At 35.8% G+C, this 20,907-nt stretch overlaps 1 protein-coding gene across 3 annotated transcripts in view; it reads right to left on the bottom strand.

Annotated features, from left to right (window-relative positions):
- Positions 1 to 20,907, bottom strand: part of LOC120535185 (L-fucose kinase) — a 49,264-nt gene that overhangs the window by 25,115 nt on the left and 3,242 nt on the right. For 2 of the 3 annotated variants that reach the window (XM_039762843.1, XM_039762842.1), the window contains exons 2-3: positions 9,710 to 9,819; positions 5,012 to 5,163 (exon numbers count right to left, since the gene is read on the bottom strand). In XM_039762843.1, the coding sequence (XP_039618777.1) occupies positions 5,012 to 5,163; positions 9,710 to 9,803 (246 nt within the window). In that variant the 5' untranslated portion in view covers positions 9,804 to 9,819. Of the gene's footprint in view, positions 1 to 5,011; positions 5,164 to 9,709; positions 9,820 to 20,907 lie in introns of those variants that run through there. The other variant, XM_039762845.1, reaches the window with a different exon arrangement.

The following is a 20,907-nucleotide window of genomic DNA, read 5'->3' as shown; positions in this document are numbered from 1 at the left end:
AAAGTGAAATGACATCTAAAAATGTCTCAATGCAACCTTTTCTTTTCCATCTGCCCATTTTCTGAACCAAGTTACTCTAAAACACAGCTGCTGGAATCAGAGTACATCTTGGAAGTGCAACACCAGAAACCTTTCCTGAGAAGCGTGGCAATTCATCACAGGGTGCAACCACATATATACTCTCACTCACTCGAAAATGGCATATGAACTTAACATGCACATTTTTTGTATTGTGGGGGAAAACCAAAGTACCCAGACAAAACTGTGTGCAGGGCTGGAATGTAAACCCAGGACTCTGTAATCATGGGGTGGCAGTGATAAACACTGAACTACATCATGGATCAAGAAAGATTTATTTGTGTTAGAAGAAGTCCTTATAGAAATCAGACAAAATGAAACTTAGGTCTAGTGACTTTTAAAAATTCAATTCATGATGAACAGAAGCCACAGTGAGCCACAATCACAGAAAGCCTTGACTAACAGCTTGTAAATATGTATACTACTATAGACTGAAATGCCAAAAGACATAGGAAGGTTTAATGCTAAACAGACACAATTTGAAGATAATAACCATATTCACGTGCTTTAGATATTTTAACAACATAAAAGGTAAGACTCACCCCTACCATCCTCAGATATTTTCATAGTAAGATTACTATAATATCACAGTGTTTGGATTGTCGGAGGTAACTTACCAGGTCAGTATATCTTCAAAGACTGCCAGTTCCCCCAGCACCTCAAGATCACACAAACTGATATGAATGAGGGTCAGCCGGTCTGAACAGAGAATTAGAGGAAATACATCTACATATGATGTGGGGGAAAAGTATCACAGAAGCAGATTCAAGTACAGAGAGATAGAGGCAGATTGGCCACTGCCAAGTGTATGCACTGTTTGGGGCTATCAATTCATAATGCATAGATGCTCAGTTCATAACTGCTCCTTGCAGACATGATATGAGTCCAATAAATCTGGAGAATATATTGTTAAAGTGTATTGCTTCATATGCCTACTTTTTCTTTAATTATTATAATTGTTTGTTATTTTTTCCATAACTTATACTCTGTTTTGACTTGAATTACAAAAGTTAATAAATACAGAACTAGCCTCTTTTTACTGTTCTGTATAGTATAGCATTTCCATTGGCACATTGGGCGGCACGGTGGCGCAGTGGTAGCGCTGCTGCCTCGCAGTTAGGAGACCCGGGTTCGCTCCTGCGTGGAGTTTGCATGTTCTCCCCGTGTCTGCGTGGGTTTCCTCCGGGCGCTCTGGTTTCCTCCCACAGTCCAAAGACATGCAGGTTAGGTGGATTGGCGATTCTAAATTGGCCCTAGTGTGTGCTTGGTGTGTTTGTGTGTGTCCTGCGGTGGGTTGGCACCCTGCCCAGGATTGGTTCCTGCCTTGTGCCCTATGTTGGCTGGGATTGGCTCCAGCAGACCCCCGTGTTCGGATTCAGTGGGTTGGAAAATGGATGGATTGGCACATTGTCCTTAAGAGTGTGTTTGTTTCATGAGATTTCCCAAACACACACTGTGTCATATGATCTAGAGATAAGGCAGGGGCTGAAATTCGTACGTATTTTGTGGCAAAAATAATTAAAATCAGCCAGTTGACAGGAGAAAGCTAAAGCAGTCACATGGTCTCTTTGTTTCTCAGATCAACATTTGGTGCACAAAGCAGTACAAAGCATTATTTATTATGCCTGGATACATGTGATTACATAGATACCATACATATGACATACCTTCAAGCATTTATGTATATGGGGATATATATTTATCCCTGGCTGAAAGCATTGGTTTGTCTATCTGCTGCTACTTTGTGACAATTCACAGATATTTTACAGATTCTTTATGCTATTTCTTAACATTGCATTTCTAGTTATCTGTGCAGAATTACCACTAACAAAAGAAACTGTTCTGACACAGAAAAAGTGGGCCCTAAGGTCTTGTTCCAAATTCCTTTGCCTGATTCAGGCAGATAATCCAAAACAACGTCACCAATAAAGCATCCAAGGTCCCCTCACACAAAGCATAAAAATGAAAACATTTTTAAACCTTCAATCTCTCATTCATTCATCATTTATAGATAGATAGATAGATAGATAGATAGATAGATAGATAGATAGATAGATAGATAGATAGATAGATAAGATACTTTATTAATCCCAAGGGGAAATTCACATAATCCAGCAGCAGTATACTGATACAAAGCAACAATATTAAATTAAATAGTAATAAAAATGAAAAAAATTAAAATAAAATTAATGATAGCATTTACTCCCCCGGGTGGATATATCTTGAAAAATCTATGTAAAAATGAAAGGTTAATGCATATTAAACTTAATTAAAACTCATATGAGTATATTAATAGACACACAGTCATGAAAATACATATAGAATCACCCACTCTCTGTAAATAAGAACAAATAATGGAAAAATAGGTTATTTATTATGTAAATATAATGCCTGAATGGTTTTGAAATAAAAAGTGGAACATTATTTGCTTAATTTTTACACAAAGTTTAAAATTAAGGATTAGAGTGTGCCTCATCAAACTTATATTACTCATTCACAAACCGCAGCACAAGGAAGCGAAAAAGCCTAGAGTCCTAGCGTGCAGATGACTGTGTCCCAAGAAGAAAAAAAATACATGGTGGCTTGAAACATTATTTTTCTGTAAGATTGTCTCATGTATCATATTTTGCATATTAAATCCATCCATCCATCCATTATCCAACCCGCTATATTCTAACTACAGGGTCACGGGTGTCTGCTGGAGCCAATCCCAGCCAACACAGGGCGCAAGGCAGGAAACAAACCCTGGGCAGGCCACACACACACACACCTACACACCAAGTACACACTAGGGACAATTTAGAATCGCCAATACACCTAACCTGCATGTCTTCGGACTGTGGGAGGAAACCAGAGTACCCTGAGGAAAGCCATAAAGACATGGGGAGAACATGCAAACTCCATGCAGGGAGGACCCGGGAAGTGATCCCGGGTCTCCTAACTATGAGGCAGCAGCGCTACCACTTGCATATTAAATTCGAAATATATTTAATAGATTTAAAGGATTTTTCACCAGTGGTGTACAAATTGATTTGATCAAATCAGATGGAAAATTCCAGAAACATAATTTTAATGAATATATATCAATTATTATTCTTAGTTATAAAACCTTGCACAAAAGAAAAATGAAAATGACTAGATTAAATGTTTTAAGTTCTTTTAAGGACAAATAAAGTATCTATCTATCTAAAAATATTCATACAGAGCATAAGGTTCCACAGCATGGCAAACACTTTCAAAACAAAGCTTCAAGAAGATCACAATAGAGTATACTAGGAAAATCAGGCATCTGATTATAGTGATTATCAGGTAGCACACAGATGGGAGGAATACAAAACATTTCAAAAGCACTGACCATTCTTAAATAATTAGTGCTTTTTACCAATGCCACAAATAAGGTCCCTTCTTGCAAAGGTTGGATACTTTCAGGACATTGGCAAAGACAAAAGCTCTCAAAAAGTGCTGTATTTGGAAGACATCACCTACACAATACTAAAAACATTTGTAGAAAGTCTAGCAGTCTTATGAAACAAATCTACAATGTTTTGGACAGAGTACTAAGTAACATGTATGGTGCAAAGCAAGCACTTCACATTGAACAGGTCACATAATTCCCACCATCAAGTATGGTTGTGGTGGCATCATGTTATGAGGATATTTCTCAGAAGTAAAGGCATTGTTCAGAGAACTGCTAAATAACATCTTGTAATCCTTTAGCCACAATACCATACACTTAGAAAGAAGACTGTGTTTTAGATAATGATCCATAAATGACTGGTAGATCACGCAGCACTGACATTAATTGAAGAAACTAAGGTGTACTGAGGTGACCTTATTTCCATTAAGCATCTGGGCAAGATCTCAAGACACATCTAGAGCTATTATGAAGAGCAATGCTAATAGAGACTTATTCAGAAATATTTCTGACTATTAATGCTTTCATAGGTGTCTCAAAAAGTACAGACCCAAGGAGGTAATGCTTAAACTGATTACATTTGAGTTTTTACATGTTTATTAGTTTATTGTTTACTAGGCTGACCCGCCTTTTAAGGCGACCGACTTTTAAGTTGACCACTTCTTAAGGCAATTCAATATGTTGATCAATTTGATATTTAATACAAACTCATTAATTTGGTTATATTGCATTTGTGCGGTATTACTTTAATACTCGTAGTTTCTGTTATTTTTGTGATGAAATTTAAACTTTTTTTCTATATTGAGGTCGCCCTTTTGAACGCCCGTGATATTTACTACGCAGTAAGGCATTTGTACTCCATCAACATTAATTATTTCCAGAGACATAATTTTGTCAATTTTTCCAGCGCACAAAAGCAAGGGAACGATGGGAGCACCAGAACTCTGCTCACATCATGTCGCTTCGTACCGCAAGCTGCAAGTAGTAAGACTGTGATAAGTGGAATACCGGTATGCTTTCCACTCACGGGATGGAAGGACAATCCCGACTGCTTTTATATAATAAGAAAGAAGAAGAAGATATCGCACAGTCTGGAGTAGAAAATCATCTTTTACCTGGAAAAACGAAACTACAAATCCCATCGTGCATTGCAAAATGGACGGGGCGTGTGTGAAACTCCGCGCCTGCGTAGCACTCACGGGATGGAAGGACAATCCCGACCGCTTTTATATAGAAGGATTATTTTTTTCTTTTTAAGAGAGACTCTGTGAAGAAACATGTGTGACATACATAAAACTATAATACATCAAATTCCAAAGCTGTGAGACTCTTAAATATGAAAAAGGCCTGTTTAAAGAAATATAGCACTGACTGTCACAAAACTACCTAAAATATGTTTAAACTGCACTGGACAGAATGGGAACATGAGACTAACTCTGATGTGTTTTCTACTCAAGCCAATAGAGAGTATTGAGGCCAATAAAATCAAAGCATTATACATTTTATCATGTTCCTTACAGTATATCCATGTCTGGCACTGAGGTGCTCTGCTGCAACCAAAAGAGCATTCAGTGTGGCTCCCCCACTTCCCAAAGCTGCCTGTGGGTCTGCTACAGTAAGCAGAAGGGTCTCTGAAGAGATCCATCCTCGTTTCTGCCGGAAAACAAGCTCTACAAAAAAAAAAAGTTTAAAAAGGCTTAAGACTCAGATTTTATGTGTTTCATGTCTTGTTACTGCTCCTCTACTAAATTCATCTGACAAAGGAGCTTTATGCAAAATTACTAAAGTAAATTAAAAAAAACAGTTTAAATTACATTTTTGTTAAGATAAATTTCGCAAGGATCAAAACCCTCATATGACAGCATATACGAATCCAGTACACAGGGTTGTCGGCACAAATATAAAGGATTTAAATTATTTTATAATTTTCAAGGTTTTAAAAGTTTTGCACATTTGTCACAGGATTTTCATATTACTTTTGGGATAATATAATCCAATGCAGAGCTCAAAGGGATCAGCTGAAATAGTAAGACCATGTCATAATTTTAGACACTGAATAAAATCCTTAGATTAAAACAATATCTTAAGCTAGAGCCAGCATAGGTTTATAATGAAAGAAATTGGATCAGAAGACAAAGCATAAACCATAAAAGGTTTTTCATGTGAAAATTTGGTCTTCAGTAACACCAGGAATTCAGTAAACCAATTGCAAACTAGCTAATAAAAAGGAAGTACAGAATTGAGATAAAAGGAGAATGCTCTACACAGGGTGAAATCATTAGCAGAAATGGTCATGAATTTGTGCAAGCACAGAAAGCAGACAACAAAAATAATACAGAAGGAAACGAACAGTCCTCAAAACATAGCAATCCCTTGATAAATTGAGCTCATTGTATTCAAGTACCACATACAGGTAAAACTCATTATTTATAAATACAGGGCATAAGACACCAATTTACAAAAAGCAAACTTTGAAAAGGATTTTAAATTATATGTAGCTGTGACATTCACAAAAATGGCAAGGTACAGATGCAATTAAAAACTCTCCCAAAATGCTAGGCTGTAAAGTAGAATATGAATCAAGAGGACTTATTCTACACTAATTGATGCACTAGTAAGACACCACTTGGAGTACAAGTGCAATTCTGATCACTAATTGATAAAGCAAGATGTAGCATTACTAGAAGCTGTGGTGAGAAACAACCACCAAGTATATCCTTGTATTAAAGTACATACTATGTTCAAACAGGTTCACGAAAATTAACCTCTTTAGTCTCCATCAGTATCGAAATCTAATTACATTTCAAATTCAGGTAAAATGTATTGTTATGTGAATAAAATACACTGAAATTCACACTTGCATATATGAACATGCAATACATTACCATTCTTCTGCACCATAATCAGCAACTATTATTAGTCAACTATGAATAATTACTTTTGGAGATACATTTAGGTTTCAAAGTTGAAAAATGAAAGCAACAGTGTGAACAAGGTTCGAAGATTGGATTTCTGGTCATGAAAAAAAAGTCATCAGTTTTTATTTTTCAATTTTCAAGACTGATCTAATGAACAATGCTCCTGTTCCAAGAATTATACTTCATCAATAAAATACTCTGCTTAAAGAACAGCTGGTTAAGAACAGTCACTACAGCCATTACATAAGTAAAGTAATGCTTCTGACAATCTATGAATTGCACTTAATTCATTATATTTTTATTTACTTATTCCACAATCATGATTTTAATTAACATAAAGAACTTAATTTTTAGTATTTTTAATAGAGTACATTAAGCTTTCAGTCTCAAGATGAATTTTACTAAGGTTAAACAAACTAACTGTCCTACTGACACTACTTCACGTGCACAGGGATATCATTAGAACATGATTATAAAACATATTGTCCTACTAGCTCCAGATGCTATGCTGAGTTAAGGAAACCTTTTAAAATTACTCAAAGACAAGTGTGTAAGTACAGGCAAAGTGAGGAAATGAAGGAAATAAGTAGACACTTTTGTTCACAAATAGTGTTGAAAAAAAATTTAAGAAAACTAATATATCCTGTAACAGAAGTAAATACCCAAATGACTTTTAGGAATGAGCTGGATGAAATACTGTGACAACTGAAATAACTAAACAAATTTTATGGTCTGAATGATTACCTAATTGATGTTAAATATTTTATGGTCATTTGTCATATAGTCAGCATCATGATCTTGGCCACACCTTCAACTTAACTTAATGGAATGGCAAGTGAAGTCATTTTGACAGTACCTGTGGTTGTTCAAGTATATTTCCTAGTGTATTTAAATAAGATTTTTTTTTCACATTCAATAATCAATCACTAAATCAGTCAATTCCACAGTTCAAATTTCCTTCAGTTATTTGTTATTTCTTCCACATGTCTAATATTCATGTAAACATTTACTTTTGTGTTTGCTTTTTGGAGGAATTGACTTTTGCTATTTTTGCTATGGTTTCCTCCATTTTACTTTCTTCCAGTTTAGCATACCTTTTTTATCATCTGGATCTTTGGGTCCTACACGGCTCATTTCACTCCCATGATTTCAAACACAAAGAATGGTATTGATGATTTTAGCCCTGTCATTAGTTTTGCATGTACACTTAAACATGGGCATCCATATAAAAGGAAAAGATGGATGCATTCAAAGAACCGAAGACACACAGTCAACTGCGGTCATTGATTTATGACAGTCTAGATTAAAACATTTCTGAAAGTCATAAGTAGCAGTAAATAAAGTGCAATGTTAAAACACTGAAATCAAAAGTTAAAACTAAAGGAGTTAATAATTTGTTGGTTACAAACTTTCTTGCTAGGGTTTATTAATTGAGATATCACATTTTAAGTATGGTTTTCATTATTGATTCAATTCATTTTCAAAAAAATGTGTGCATCACCATTTTTGATGAAAACTTGGCACCTAACTTTAAGAGCTCAGAAATACTTTTTGTTTATTTAAAATAAATTCCCTTCAGATCTAGGAAGTTTTCTTCACAGTGGATAGTGAAAAAACTAATACAGTACTGTAATTTAGAGTGTTCTCTAACAAGATATAATTTTATTGCTACCAAAGTGACAACTATAGCTCATTGGGAAGGTACTTTCTAACTTTCACATAATGATATGTTTCTTTTTTCTCCATGGTTAAATTTCATCTATCCAACTACATTTCCTTGTTCACTGCTTTTTGGTTATTAACAAAACTATAAAGTTATTGGATCACCAATTCAATTTTTTATTCAGATATACATACTGTATGTATAAGTACTAGTTAACAAAATATATATAAAAATTACCTCTTACTTGGTCCCTTTCATGAGATAGTCACCCCAAAAGTGTTCACGTTAAAAAAAAAAACGTTTTTAAGCCTCAATAAAGGTATGTGGGGGAGAAAGGTACATTTATCTCACTTATTAGGGAAGAACATACATTGCCCCTGCTTTTCAAACAAAGTTTACTTACAGGGATTTAGGAGACAAAGCTTTAAACTTATACAAAATTCACTGAAATGACACACTAACCTTACTATCTTAGAATCCTCTTTTAAATTTGACCAGACCTTTAAAACTACCCTTTTTGATGTTTCCAATGAGGTACAGCTGATCAATAGAACTTTTCTAGGAAAAAACATACAGCTCATAAATTGTCAAATTATTTTGCTGCCCGTGGTGAATAAAAGTGCCTATATCTCATGTGGAAAAAGAAAACAAAAATATGTTTGAGCTCTGGAAGGTAGGTATAATTCACATACTATGTTTCACCAAAATCAAAAATGGTGACGCAAAGGCCATTGTGGAATTAAAATGGAATGACTCCTATTTCATATTAACAACAGCTAAGCCACCAAGACAGTAATGTCAATTTCTATACAGGTGTCTCATAAAAGAACAAGCAATACATTCTTAAATGGCTTGGTGTTATTATATTTAATTGTAAGTAAGATGCTTTAGACTGTTGCAGTAAAGCATTTCTGGTTGTATGTCTTAATCTAATAGATTTTTTATATGCTCAACAGTTTATTTTTAATTGAAAGGTCTTCATCTAAAGTGTTAAAATATGTGAAACATGATAATATAGGTCATTTGTAATGAATATATGTGCATATCACAATTAAAAACAACAATGTTGAAAAGCCAACTAATACATTAATTTTTTTTTCAAAAATGATTTTTGTTCCCTTTCAATATGGCTATCGTCTGCCAAACAAGCTCATCTTTCAATACGGAAAGTCCATCCATCCATTATCCATCCATCCAACCATTTTCCAACCCACTATATCCTAACTACAGGGTCACGGGGGTCTGCTGGAGCCAATCCCAGCCAACACAGGGCGCAAGGCAGGAAACAAACCCCGGGCAGGTCGCCAGCCCACCGCACCAAGCACACACCAGGGACAATTTAGAATCGCCAATGCACCTAACCTGCATGTTTTTGGACTGCGGGAGGAAACCGGAGTACTCAGAGGAAACCCACGTAGACACAGGGAGAACATTCAAACTCCATGCAGGTAGGACCCGGGAAGTGAACCCAGGTCTCCTAACTGCAAGGCATTAGCGCTACCCACTGCGCTACCGTGCCACCCTCAATATAGAAAGCGAATATTGAAAATATGTTAAAATGCAATTACATAAATTCAGAATCTGTAGTTTTATTTTTTAATGTTGTTGCTCAACAGGAAGAAACAAAATACTTACCCTGCTGAAATACATGCACACTGTCCTTGTACTGGCAGGTCAGAACAATCACAGTCCATCTTACTGGTGGGGTATCCCTCATCCTCCTTTCCATTGCCTTGCTGTCATCTCTAAAACAAACCAGACATCTCAATTTGAATTTAACAGTGGTGGTTACATCCACTAGTACTGAGAATTAGAATACAAAACAAAAGGTGGTAAAAGACAAGAAAACTTTCAAAATTTCAAACCTATCGTACAGCTAATTATGAAGCTTAAGTGAATCTTGGTCATTGAAAATCTGAATGTAAATGTAATCTTAAATGTTTATAGATTTAATAAAGTATTTTACAAATACATTGCACTAAAATATGTTGCTTTAATGGCTTTTACAGAGGTTGGGGCTGCTGCTTTATAGACCTAACATTCTGAGTTTGATTTCCATCATTGTGCTATAAGTGTCTAAAATACTTATTGCTTTCTAAATTTTTAATGCTTTAATCAATGCCAGAGTGTATGCCCATGCTTTATATTCTGTAACTCGTAATCTCACCACTCTTAACAGTTTCACAAATAATGTACAATATATTCATAAAAACAGCACTGCTGCCTCACTGCTTTGGTCCCCTGGGTTCAAATCTAATTCAGAGGATAGTTGGGTCCTGACATAAACATGATGCTGCCAGAAATGATGCAACCTTGAACTGGACAAGTGGATTTGTGAATGTTAAGATAATTATTCTGTTTTTCCTAGTGAAAGCTGTGGTGGCACCACACGAACATGGTCAGCCCAGGCCACCCTACCCCTACTATGTTATGTTGCAAGGGTATTAAATTTACAAAGCGTTAAACACAAGGTGCCTTTTGTTTTTATCCCTGCCAGTTGAACCTTTTCCCCATCAAACTCCATCAAACATCCCCTACAAACTCTAAATCCAAAGTGACTCACAGGGTGAAGTCTTTTAAAACATCATCATGCATTGACTCCCAGGGCCAGGAATAGCCACACAAATGCCAATAACAACCAATGCATCTTTGAGACCAGCATTCATTTAAAAGATCACATACCTAGCTGTGCCCAAATTCCAGCAGAGTAAGACTCCCAAATTTCAGATGTAGCTGCTTAACTGCGGTACACATTATGGTGCAACAGGGTGCAGCCCACAAAATATACAATAAAGCTTAAACAGGACTTGACTAGCCTTACCTTACCCCAAACTGAAAACTGTAAGCTTCAAGGCCTATACAAGCCGAACATGAAGCACAGTCTTTAAAAGTTCAAAAATACTTTTACATGTCCTTCAAAGGAGATGATTACCATAAACATCTGGATTCAAAAAGGCAAATGCAACCAAAGTATCATTATAAAGAATTTAGTTATATAAACAAATAGAAGCAGAAAACAGCACATAGGAAAATTAACAGAAATAAGGCAAAATTGGTTTGCCGAAAATGCAACACAAGGTAAACAAGTCCACTTTGAAATAATCACAGTAATCACAAACCCAAGTCTAAACACAATAAACCAGAAAACCAACACAGTACTCAGAATGATAATCTACTTTCCACAATGCTCAATGATGCTCTGCTGGAGCCATCTACTCAAACGCAGTATAAATGCTGAGGTTTTCCCACTGAGTGACAGACACCATGATAAAGACACCTCTTAGGGTTCCATCCCCAAAATTCAAGGAATACAGAGGAATACAGTCAACACCTTCCATTCATCCATTTCCTTAACCCACTTATGCAAGGCAATGGTGTGGAGAACCTTGAGCCTCTCCTAACAAGTTTTGAACACAAGGCAGGAATAATTTCTGGACAGAGCATCAGTCCATTGCAGAGTAAACACACAGACACAGACACACACACACACACACACACACACACACACGCACACATAATGGTCAACGTAACAAAGCCAGCAGACCTAACCTGCAGATAATATATAAAAGCTAAATATTAAACATTACTATAAAAATTACATAAAAACAAAAAAACACAAGAAAATTAATTATTCAAAAACACCAAAAAAGCAGAGTATACTTAAGATAGGGAATACATTCTAGATGAAACATGGCAACAACCAATTTGTGAACTGCAACAGAAGTTATCTTTATACAGTATATTACCAAATCTATTTAAAGCCCATTTTCACATATTCCCAATGGAATAGGCATAATTGTACTGTTACTGGGAGGTCAGAATGAGTAAGAAATTAAATTTTTTTCTGTACTGAAAGAGTATCAAAATACTGTATTTCCACTGCACAGGAAAAATGGCCACCTGGTAACACTGGAGTGTGGTCCCACCTGCCCCCTTGAGGCCTTTACGTTGACACCTGGATGATCCTATCTGGCTCCCTTCCTATACTTCAAAGCCTCTTATTCATTATGATGTTCTCAAACTTTAAAATCAGTATGTCAAAAGAAAATCTGTGCAGCAAGATACCTTACCATGCCCCAGTTTATTTGCACTGTCAATCAGAACACTTGAAGTATAGGGTCCTTTCATTGTCATATACAGTATATGAATGGTACTTCTGACCTGGCAACCCTATGCCAGATATCCCATTAGAGAAAGAAAAACACTACACTAATATAACATAATGATTTGTGCTATTGTCTCACAGACCGAAAATCTCGGGGTTACATTTTATGCATGGTTACTGTCTGTGTGGAGTTTGTAAATTCTCCCTATTTTAATGGGTTCTCTAGTTTTCATTCCAAAGATGTGTGTTAGGCATCTTGAATGTGGGTTTGTGTGTATGAGAGGTGGCCCTTAAACTGACTGGCTTGATGGTTGCACAGAGTGCAATGTGAATGGTATAAACAAAGCAACAGCAGTCATTATGTAAACAAGGTAAAAAGACTACAAAATGTGTGCATCAGAATAATGTAAAGGGGTGCAGAAAAGTGCCAGCATTTCAAGTTCAAACTCAGTTTGATACTTGCATTTCTGATCAATATGCAACACATCACAACACTAGTCAAGAGTTTTTAACAATAGCTAATCTTGTCTTTTTCCTCCTTCCATTGTGGAAAGTACAGTGGAATCACTATGCTAGAATGCCAAACAGTGTTAAAATAAACCGATCAACAAGCCAAGTATGTGGAAAGATATTAGTTCTTTTGACCAATCCCATTTTTTTTGTATATCCAAATTAATGGGACATATTCTGAAATATGCAGATGATATAAAACATATGCATTCAAATGTTAATTTAATTTCTCATGCAAGTTCAATTCTTAGAATATTACACTCATATTGTACTTTTAAAACAAAACTATTTTCTATGCTTCATTAATTCTGTGACCTTGTTGATAACATTGACTGATAACAAAAAATGTGCCATTTTTAATTCTGCTCTACAGAATGCCTCAGTGCAGGCAAAACAAATTAGCCATTATACAAACAATGCTGGTACAGAAAAAAAAAAGTATGTAGAGACACTGTGGAACCAGTAAAAATGAAAAATAAACAGCAATATTAAGGATTTGTTCTACTTGATCACCTTGGTTATATAAGAATAATAAGAATAATTCAAGGATGTGTTAGGGATTGGATGCAAGTCCCACAAAATTATAAGTATAAACAGTCAAACAGACTGGGTCTAAAAAAATCTAAATTTTACTTTCTGTCCCAAGGCATAGGGCTGGCATTTAAGTCTAAAGCGCTAAATCACTATGTGACCCTGAACATGTCTGTTAACCCATATACTAAAGAAAAATGCAAATAATCTACTGTTCAACACATCTAAAGTGCTTTGGGAATTATATAAATGAAAGGTGACCCATAAAATAAAGCTAATTTAATAATGTAATTATGCTAAGCGGTATAGATAAGAAGATATACTGAAAGCATGAAAGTACTGATTCAGTTCCCAGCACTGATTTTGTAAAGTACTTAACCTGCCAGTGCTCCAGTTGCAGGGATGTGCTGGCAATCATGCTATACCCTATAGGCTACCCAAGGATATTCACTACCAAAATAAAGAAACATTTATTAAATATGATTTCCTTGCTTCAGCATATAATTTATAGGTGCTTCATTCTCCTTAGAAATTGTAGGACAAATGATAATAATTCAAAGTATGTTCAAAATATCTTTCTAGACAACTACTTCCAACCACAAAATGTGTGGAAGTTCCAATGAACTTGAACCATAACTTCCATTATCTTTTGGGAATGACATTGTTTATTATTAAATTACCTAATGATTTCATTAGCAGGGTCTCTTCACGATCAGTTGAGAACTCCATACCAAGTAAATTAATTCTGTAAGAACACTAAGTAAATTATAAAGTGTGGATTTTCCTGGTGAAAACTCCATACCAACTTCTTTATACCGCTGGTGAAATACTTGGTAAACTAATGCTAGCAACACAGCGCAGTAACCTAATCTGGCTCATTTACATTACCAGTCATCTTGCAAAATTGTGAGGACTTGTGCCACATTGAGTAGTTTGAGTGGTAAATGCAGGACTGTGGGGTACAAGTCAGAGTCGGAAGCAATTACAGTATTGGGTTACTGGAGTCAGAGTTTGTTAAAATGTACCGACTCCAACTAAACTTAAATTTTAAAATAATGTTTTAAAAATTTTAATTTCACTTACACTAATTCAAGTAAACTATTTTTTCTTCTAGACTTTAAGGAAACAAAAAATTTGGATGTGAGTGCCAGTAGACTTTGCACCCTAGGAACCAAGTTACCCAAACTATTCTCTAATATTTCAGTAATTATTTACCGCTCTGATGCTTATCTTTCTGATCATAAAACAGGTCAATAAGATAGCAATTGAAGAAGAAGAATTCATGATTAATTGCAGAAATACAGTATTTGAGGGTTCCTCTAGAATGCCTCTTTCTCTTGCACGATTTGGCTCAAAAACTAATCAGCACATCGTCATCTCATAACAGGCTTAAGTTGAGTTTGGTATTTTTTTGTCCAGCCATTTTGGCTGTAGATCGTCCTCAAGAAACTGAGACACACACACACAGAGACAGACATACACCCATCATCGAGATATTGATTTTTTCAGCATCTCGGGACCCTAAAAGTTTGAGATCCAATGAAAACCGGACATCAAAATTTTTGACAAATCTAAAGCTTTCATTCCACCCACATAGATTGTAGGTTATGATGGGAGGCCGCAAAACAAATATTGCCTTTATAAATTTTTTAAGTATTATTTAATAAATAATACATAAGAGCCACTGCAGCTTCACTACAGCCTTTAAACCCAAATGTTAACAGATTAGGGTTCAAAAAGTAGTCTGATGATTCACGATGGCAGTGATGAAATGCCTTGTATCTTGCATATTGTTTGATTTCAATCAACATATTAAATATATTAGTCTAATTACAAAGAGAGGAGTTGAAGTTGTTGCGTACTGACTCCACAGCCTCTGGTTACAAGTCACTAGGAGCACATGCATTCAATTTTTAATTCATTTTTTTAAAGGATAAGTTTGATAAGTTATTTCTTCACAATTGTATATTTTAATCTGTTACTTCAAATCACGGGCTACAGTGAAACTTAGCAAATTTTATCATTTTTAAGAAATAACTACCCAGCTCTTGTATTTTATAATGGACCTTATGGGTCCCATGGTCCCATTGTAATAAAAGCCTTAAAACTTACCAAAAATCTTATTGAGTATAGATCCATGTCAGATTAGACAATTAAATTGCAAAATTCATTAAAAGGAAAAATGCAAAAAGCATAACATAGCTGTGAGATTCAACCATTTTAAAATAAGGCTAACTGTACGCTTCACTTTGCCACTCATTTTCCCATGCAGCACTGTTCAGGGCCGGGGGGATGGATTCACCTCACAAAAGTCATTACCAAGCATCATTATTAACATTATTTAATGTTGATGTCCAGATGTGAATTGCTGTCTCTCTTCTGTAGACAATTAGACTATAAAAAAAAAGAAAAATCACATTTACGATTGCTTATATGCTTTCATTACCTACCACTGGACTGAAAATGCATGTGTGTGCTTGTGTGAGAGAGAATATTAAGCATGCGTGTAGTATGCAGTCAAGTGACAAAAAATGAAAAGGCCTTAAAGGCATCCCTACATCCATTCATCCATCCATTAATCCTTATTTGTTTCCTTCTTGCTCATCCAAAGCAGAGTTGCAAGGCAGCTGGTCCATATTCCAGTAAGCATCAAGCACAAGGCAGGAACATTCCCTGGAAATTGTGCCAGTCCTTTGTAGTGCAAACAGACATATATACGCCATGCACATACACTAGTGCCAATACAGTATACAAATGCCACTTCATCTATGTCTAGTCAGGTTAAATTTTAGTAAGTTTAGTATTGATGTTTTAGCATAACCAACGTGGTGGGACAGAGTTGTCATTCCTGTCTAACAGTGCCAGGTTCTGCATGGAGTGTGCATGTTCTCCCAATGTATTATGGACTGATGGATGTCAGTGAGTGTCAGTGAGTTTACTCATTCAAAAACGTTGTCCTAAGTTCTTTTATGCAAAGTGCAGGTGGCTTGGTTCCTTTAAAAACCTTTTTTATTCAAAATACTAGGGGGCTCCACCCCCTGCTCGCTTTGTTCGCCAACCCCTGGGTTTGGTTAACCATACATACAATCTTAAGAGACTGTTATTTTCATTAGAATTGTTACATGTTTCACATTTACTTTAAAACTTTAGTAAAAACAATAGTTGGAATTAACTTTTCTTCAAGAGCGCATTGAATTTCGATTCCGTGTTTGGACTTATATCTTGACAATGCAACATATAAACTGCCTATGAGTGAATATCGATTCTTTCTCTCTAATAAATAAAACATTTTTTCTAATGTTTGTCCATGCTCTTTCTTCTTCGCTTAGTTGACATATCATCTAGAACGTATAAAATTATTGTCCTGATAAAATTTATAAGAGCTGAGAGCACGGGAAGTGTGTCTGACAAAAGCATTTACACGACTGAGGTTAGATGACCGTGGTCTTGTTTGAAAATAGTTGTAAGTAAGGCGTGACTTAAAAGAATCTCATGTTAAAATTCTCCGTCTCAAGGGACTTCATACCACGCCAATGTTTTTGGAATCTTTTAATTCTCGCTGGCAACACGAATTAGACAATCTACAAGTCTCTGACTTAACGTTTAAATCTGAATAATATTAATAATAATATACTGTATTTCACCGAGTAATAATTTCCATTTATTTGCACTAATGTGATCTTTTCTATCCTTTTTTTGAGACTTTCGAATTTTTGTACTTCCATTATCTCTAACCTGCTCTGCATGTGCACCGTGCCAACATTTTTTAATTCTTTACGATGTTCTACTTTGCCATCTACTCTTTGTCCATTATTTCCAGCCGTGGGCGTGGACTTGTCTTGCGGGACGTATAAGTGCCTCTCCGAGAAAATCACGTCTCGTCTCATTCCAAGATTTTTTTTATAATAGAGAGACAACGCTGTATAATCAGCTCAGTTCAGATTTACTTTTATTTGTACAAAATACAATGAAACACATGTGATCTTTTATTTACGCTGCCACTCTGCATGAATCTCACTCTGTAGGTTATGTAAAATAACACAGAATATATTAGATGGAAAGTTGGTGCTGCTTAGGAAAAAACAATCATATGATTTGAGCAAACATCTGTCTGTTATTATAAGGCATTGCAGAACATAACCTACATTGTTGCTACATTGGCTCCCTGTAGCACCACGCTTTAAGTTCAAATCCCTGATGCCTACAGAGTAGTCAATGGGTTAGCACCCGAGTATATGGAGACACTGTTAAAGTGCTATGCTCCATCTCGCCCACTCACGTCTGCCAGGGAATAGCATTTAGTGATGCCATCTCTATGTGGCATCAAGTCTTACAAAGAAAGCTAGAGGCATGGGAATTCTTATACATAGAACAATTTCATTTGTAGTATCAGATGATCCTGAAGGGCAATATGATTGTTATCAATCCTAAATCCAAAGAGGACTGTTTCATTTATGTTAGGTAGAATGCCCAGAGGGGACTGGGCGGTCTCATGGTCTGGAATCCCTACAGATTTTATTTTTTCTCCAGCCGTCTGGAGTTTTTTTGTTTTTTCTGTCCCCCCTGGCCATTGAACCTTACTCTTATTCGATGTTAATTAATGTTAATTTATTTTGTTTTATAATTGTGTCTTTCATTTTTCTATTCTTTAATATGTAAAGCACTTTGAGCTACTGTTTGTATGAAAATGTGCTATATAAATAAATGTTGTTGTTGTTGTTATGGGTAATTTATTTAACTGTAAAGTGATTTTGATAAATATCTATGCACTCAATGTGGATGATATGGACTTCATCCACAACGTATTTGCATCCATTCTCATTGTGAACACTCATAAAATGATAATGGACGGTGACTTTAATTGTGCTTTAAATCCAAACCTAGCTAGGTTTCCTGCCACAGGGGCAATGACATCTAACACTGCAAAAACAATTACACAGTTTGTAACTGATCACAACTTATCAGACCTCTGGAGATTTCTAAACCCAAACTCAAGAGCATATTCCTTTTACTCACCAGTGCATCACTGTTACTCAAGAATTGATTATTTCTTTATAGATAACTAGGGGGCTTCGCACCCTGCTTGCTTTGCTTGCCAACCCAATCCAGATACACACTTGTAAGATTTTTTTTTCTTTGAATTGTTGCTATTTCATTAGTTTCACTTTTATTTCAGAACTTCTGTAAAAACAATATTTGGAATCTTTCGTGTCCCAATATGCTGAATCTTTTAAATGAGGTCTGTGAGACTTGTGTTTAATGACTTTGTACCATAATTTAGGATAGGTTTCTCTGTTTGGAATTTCAGCACAGACAAAATGATCCACATCATCAGCAGTTAATAATTTTTTTTACAAAGTAACCAATCAATGCATGTGAGTTAAACCCCGTTTTTGAAATTTCCTGACTTAAACCAATTTTCTTTTGTTTGCGTCAATGCGATCTGTGCTACCTTTTTTGATACTGTAGCGACTGACGTAATAAAGTGTCACAAAAGTTCTACTTTAACATTTGCCAAATGCGTAACCCCAAACACAACTTTCTAGCACCCTCGCCAACCCCTTCCCCCACGGGTCTTGCCTTCCTTTTACCGCATCAATCAGCACCCAGCTATCAGTCTTCCGTGCTGTACTCTGCCTCCCTCGATCAGATCTAACAGTCACTTAAAACAAAAAAGGCTTCAGCTTGGCTGGGACGCTACAATACTTTCGACTGTTACTGCTTTTATATTCTGTACCTTTCTCTGCATATGTATCACGCCTTGGGTCTCTTTTCTCCGCGCTGCTCTTTCTTCTTTGCTGAGAGTACAGGATCTGTGTGTGCCATGTGACTTTAAATGACTGAATGTTTTGCTGGCTGTCCGTGCTCTTATTTGATAAGAAGGGTATGTCTTGCAAGAATCTTATGTTCTACGTCCCCGCAAGACTGTCCTGGGAAAATCTCTTGGCACCAAGTCTCATGTTTACGGTCCCCACGAGATGCTCTGTGGCCAGTCTTTTTTGTCTCGCAGGTCTTTGAGAACATCTGAGAAGATCACGTATCGTCGCCTTGCTTTTCCATTTCAGGATTTTTTTTTATATATGGAGAGACAATTTCTTGCCTATGATTAAATCTTGTAAGTATGGCACTATCATTTTTAAATCAAGACATCAGTAATATGAACACAGAGAGCAGGCTAATAAGATCTTGGCTGAACAAATCTTTAAGAGGGAAGTTTGCAATGCAATTCCAGCAATCACAAACACAAACGGAGACAAAATCATTGACCATAAAAATATAATGCACATATTTAGAGAATACTATAAGACCTTATATTCTACTCAGTGTAAAGAAGACAAGACACAACCTAATGCGTTTCTGGATGCATTACAGATACCACAACTAGATACCCTCAGTGCAGAGGAATTGGATAAACCTCTGGCACTTTCAGAATTACTAGATGCTATAAATTCACTTCAGAGTGGGAAAGCAGCAGGCCCTGCCGAATTTTATAAAAAATTTCTCAATTAAGTCAAATCCCCTTTTATTAGACACATTTACAGAAGCTAGAGACAATAAAATTCTACGTCAAACATTTCGCCAAGCATTAATTACCATCTTTCTTAAGCAAAATAAGAACTTATTAAAATGTGCAACATACAGATCAATCTCACTTCTAAATAGTGATGTTAAGATATGTTTATTTGTTTGTTTAATGTAATATGTTCACCCACAAAGTCTAATACCCTGGAGATAATTTTATTGTTGGATGCAGAAAAAGCATTTGATATGGTTGAATGGAACTACCTCTTTAATACATTGGAGAAATTTGGGTTTGACCCAAACACATGTGCATGGACCAAACTACTGTATACCAGTCCAAAAGCTTTAGTTTGTATTAACAACATAAATTTAGACTACTTCAAACTAGAACATGGTATTAGACAAGGATGCCCTTGTCACCACTGTTTTTTGCAATGCCCATTGAGCCGCTGGCAGTTCACTTTCGAAATGCTTATGAAATAAAGGGGATTATCAGAGAAGAACTTGAACAGAAAATTTCACTATATGCAAATGATATGGTACTATATGCATGAAAGCCAAAAAATACTGTGTCTGTATTCCTAACAGCACTAAAAACATTTCAAAAGATTTCTGGTCTCAGGAATAATTTAAACAAAAGTGTGCTCTTTCCTGTGAACTCTCAAGTACACAATATTAGATTGGACATCTTCCCTTTTATCAATGCAAATTACTTTAAATACCTAGGGGTAAACATGACAAGTAAACATAAATCTCTTTATCAACAAAATGTTGCTGTCTGCATGGAAAAACTTAAGCAAGACTTGCATAGATATATGGATGAATTAACATTATCAATATACATCAATAAATCAATTTTAAGAACTTAGATTCAATCATAACCTCATTTATTTGGAATTCAAAATGTCCACGTATCCAAACGACGACCCTACGAAGACCTAAGGCAGAAGGTGACATGGCTCTACCCAACTTTCCATTTTATTACCCGGCGTCAAACATACAAGCCATAAAAACCTGGACATTGACAGAAATAGATAAACATACCCAGGATTGGTCTACAATAGAAATAAAATCCTGTAGCATTTCTTTATATTCCTTGCTTTGTACCCCAGTAAATACAAGTTTTCACCAATATACTAACAACCCAATTGTTCTTCATTCACTC

Source organism: Polypterus senegalus, chromosome 9 (genome assembly GCF_016835505.1).
Source record: "Polypterus senegalus isolate Bchr_013 chromosome 9, ASM1683550v1, whole genome shotgun sequence".
NCBI lineage: Eukaryota > Metazoa > Chordata > Cladistia > Polypteriformes > Polypteridae > Polypterus > Polypterus senegalus.
The sequence above is the reverse complement of the archived record's forward strand: the minus strand, read 5'-3'. Positions and strand labels throughout refer to the sequence as shown.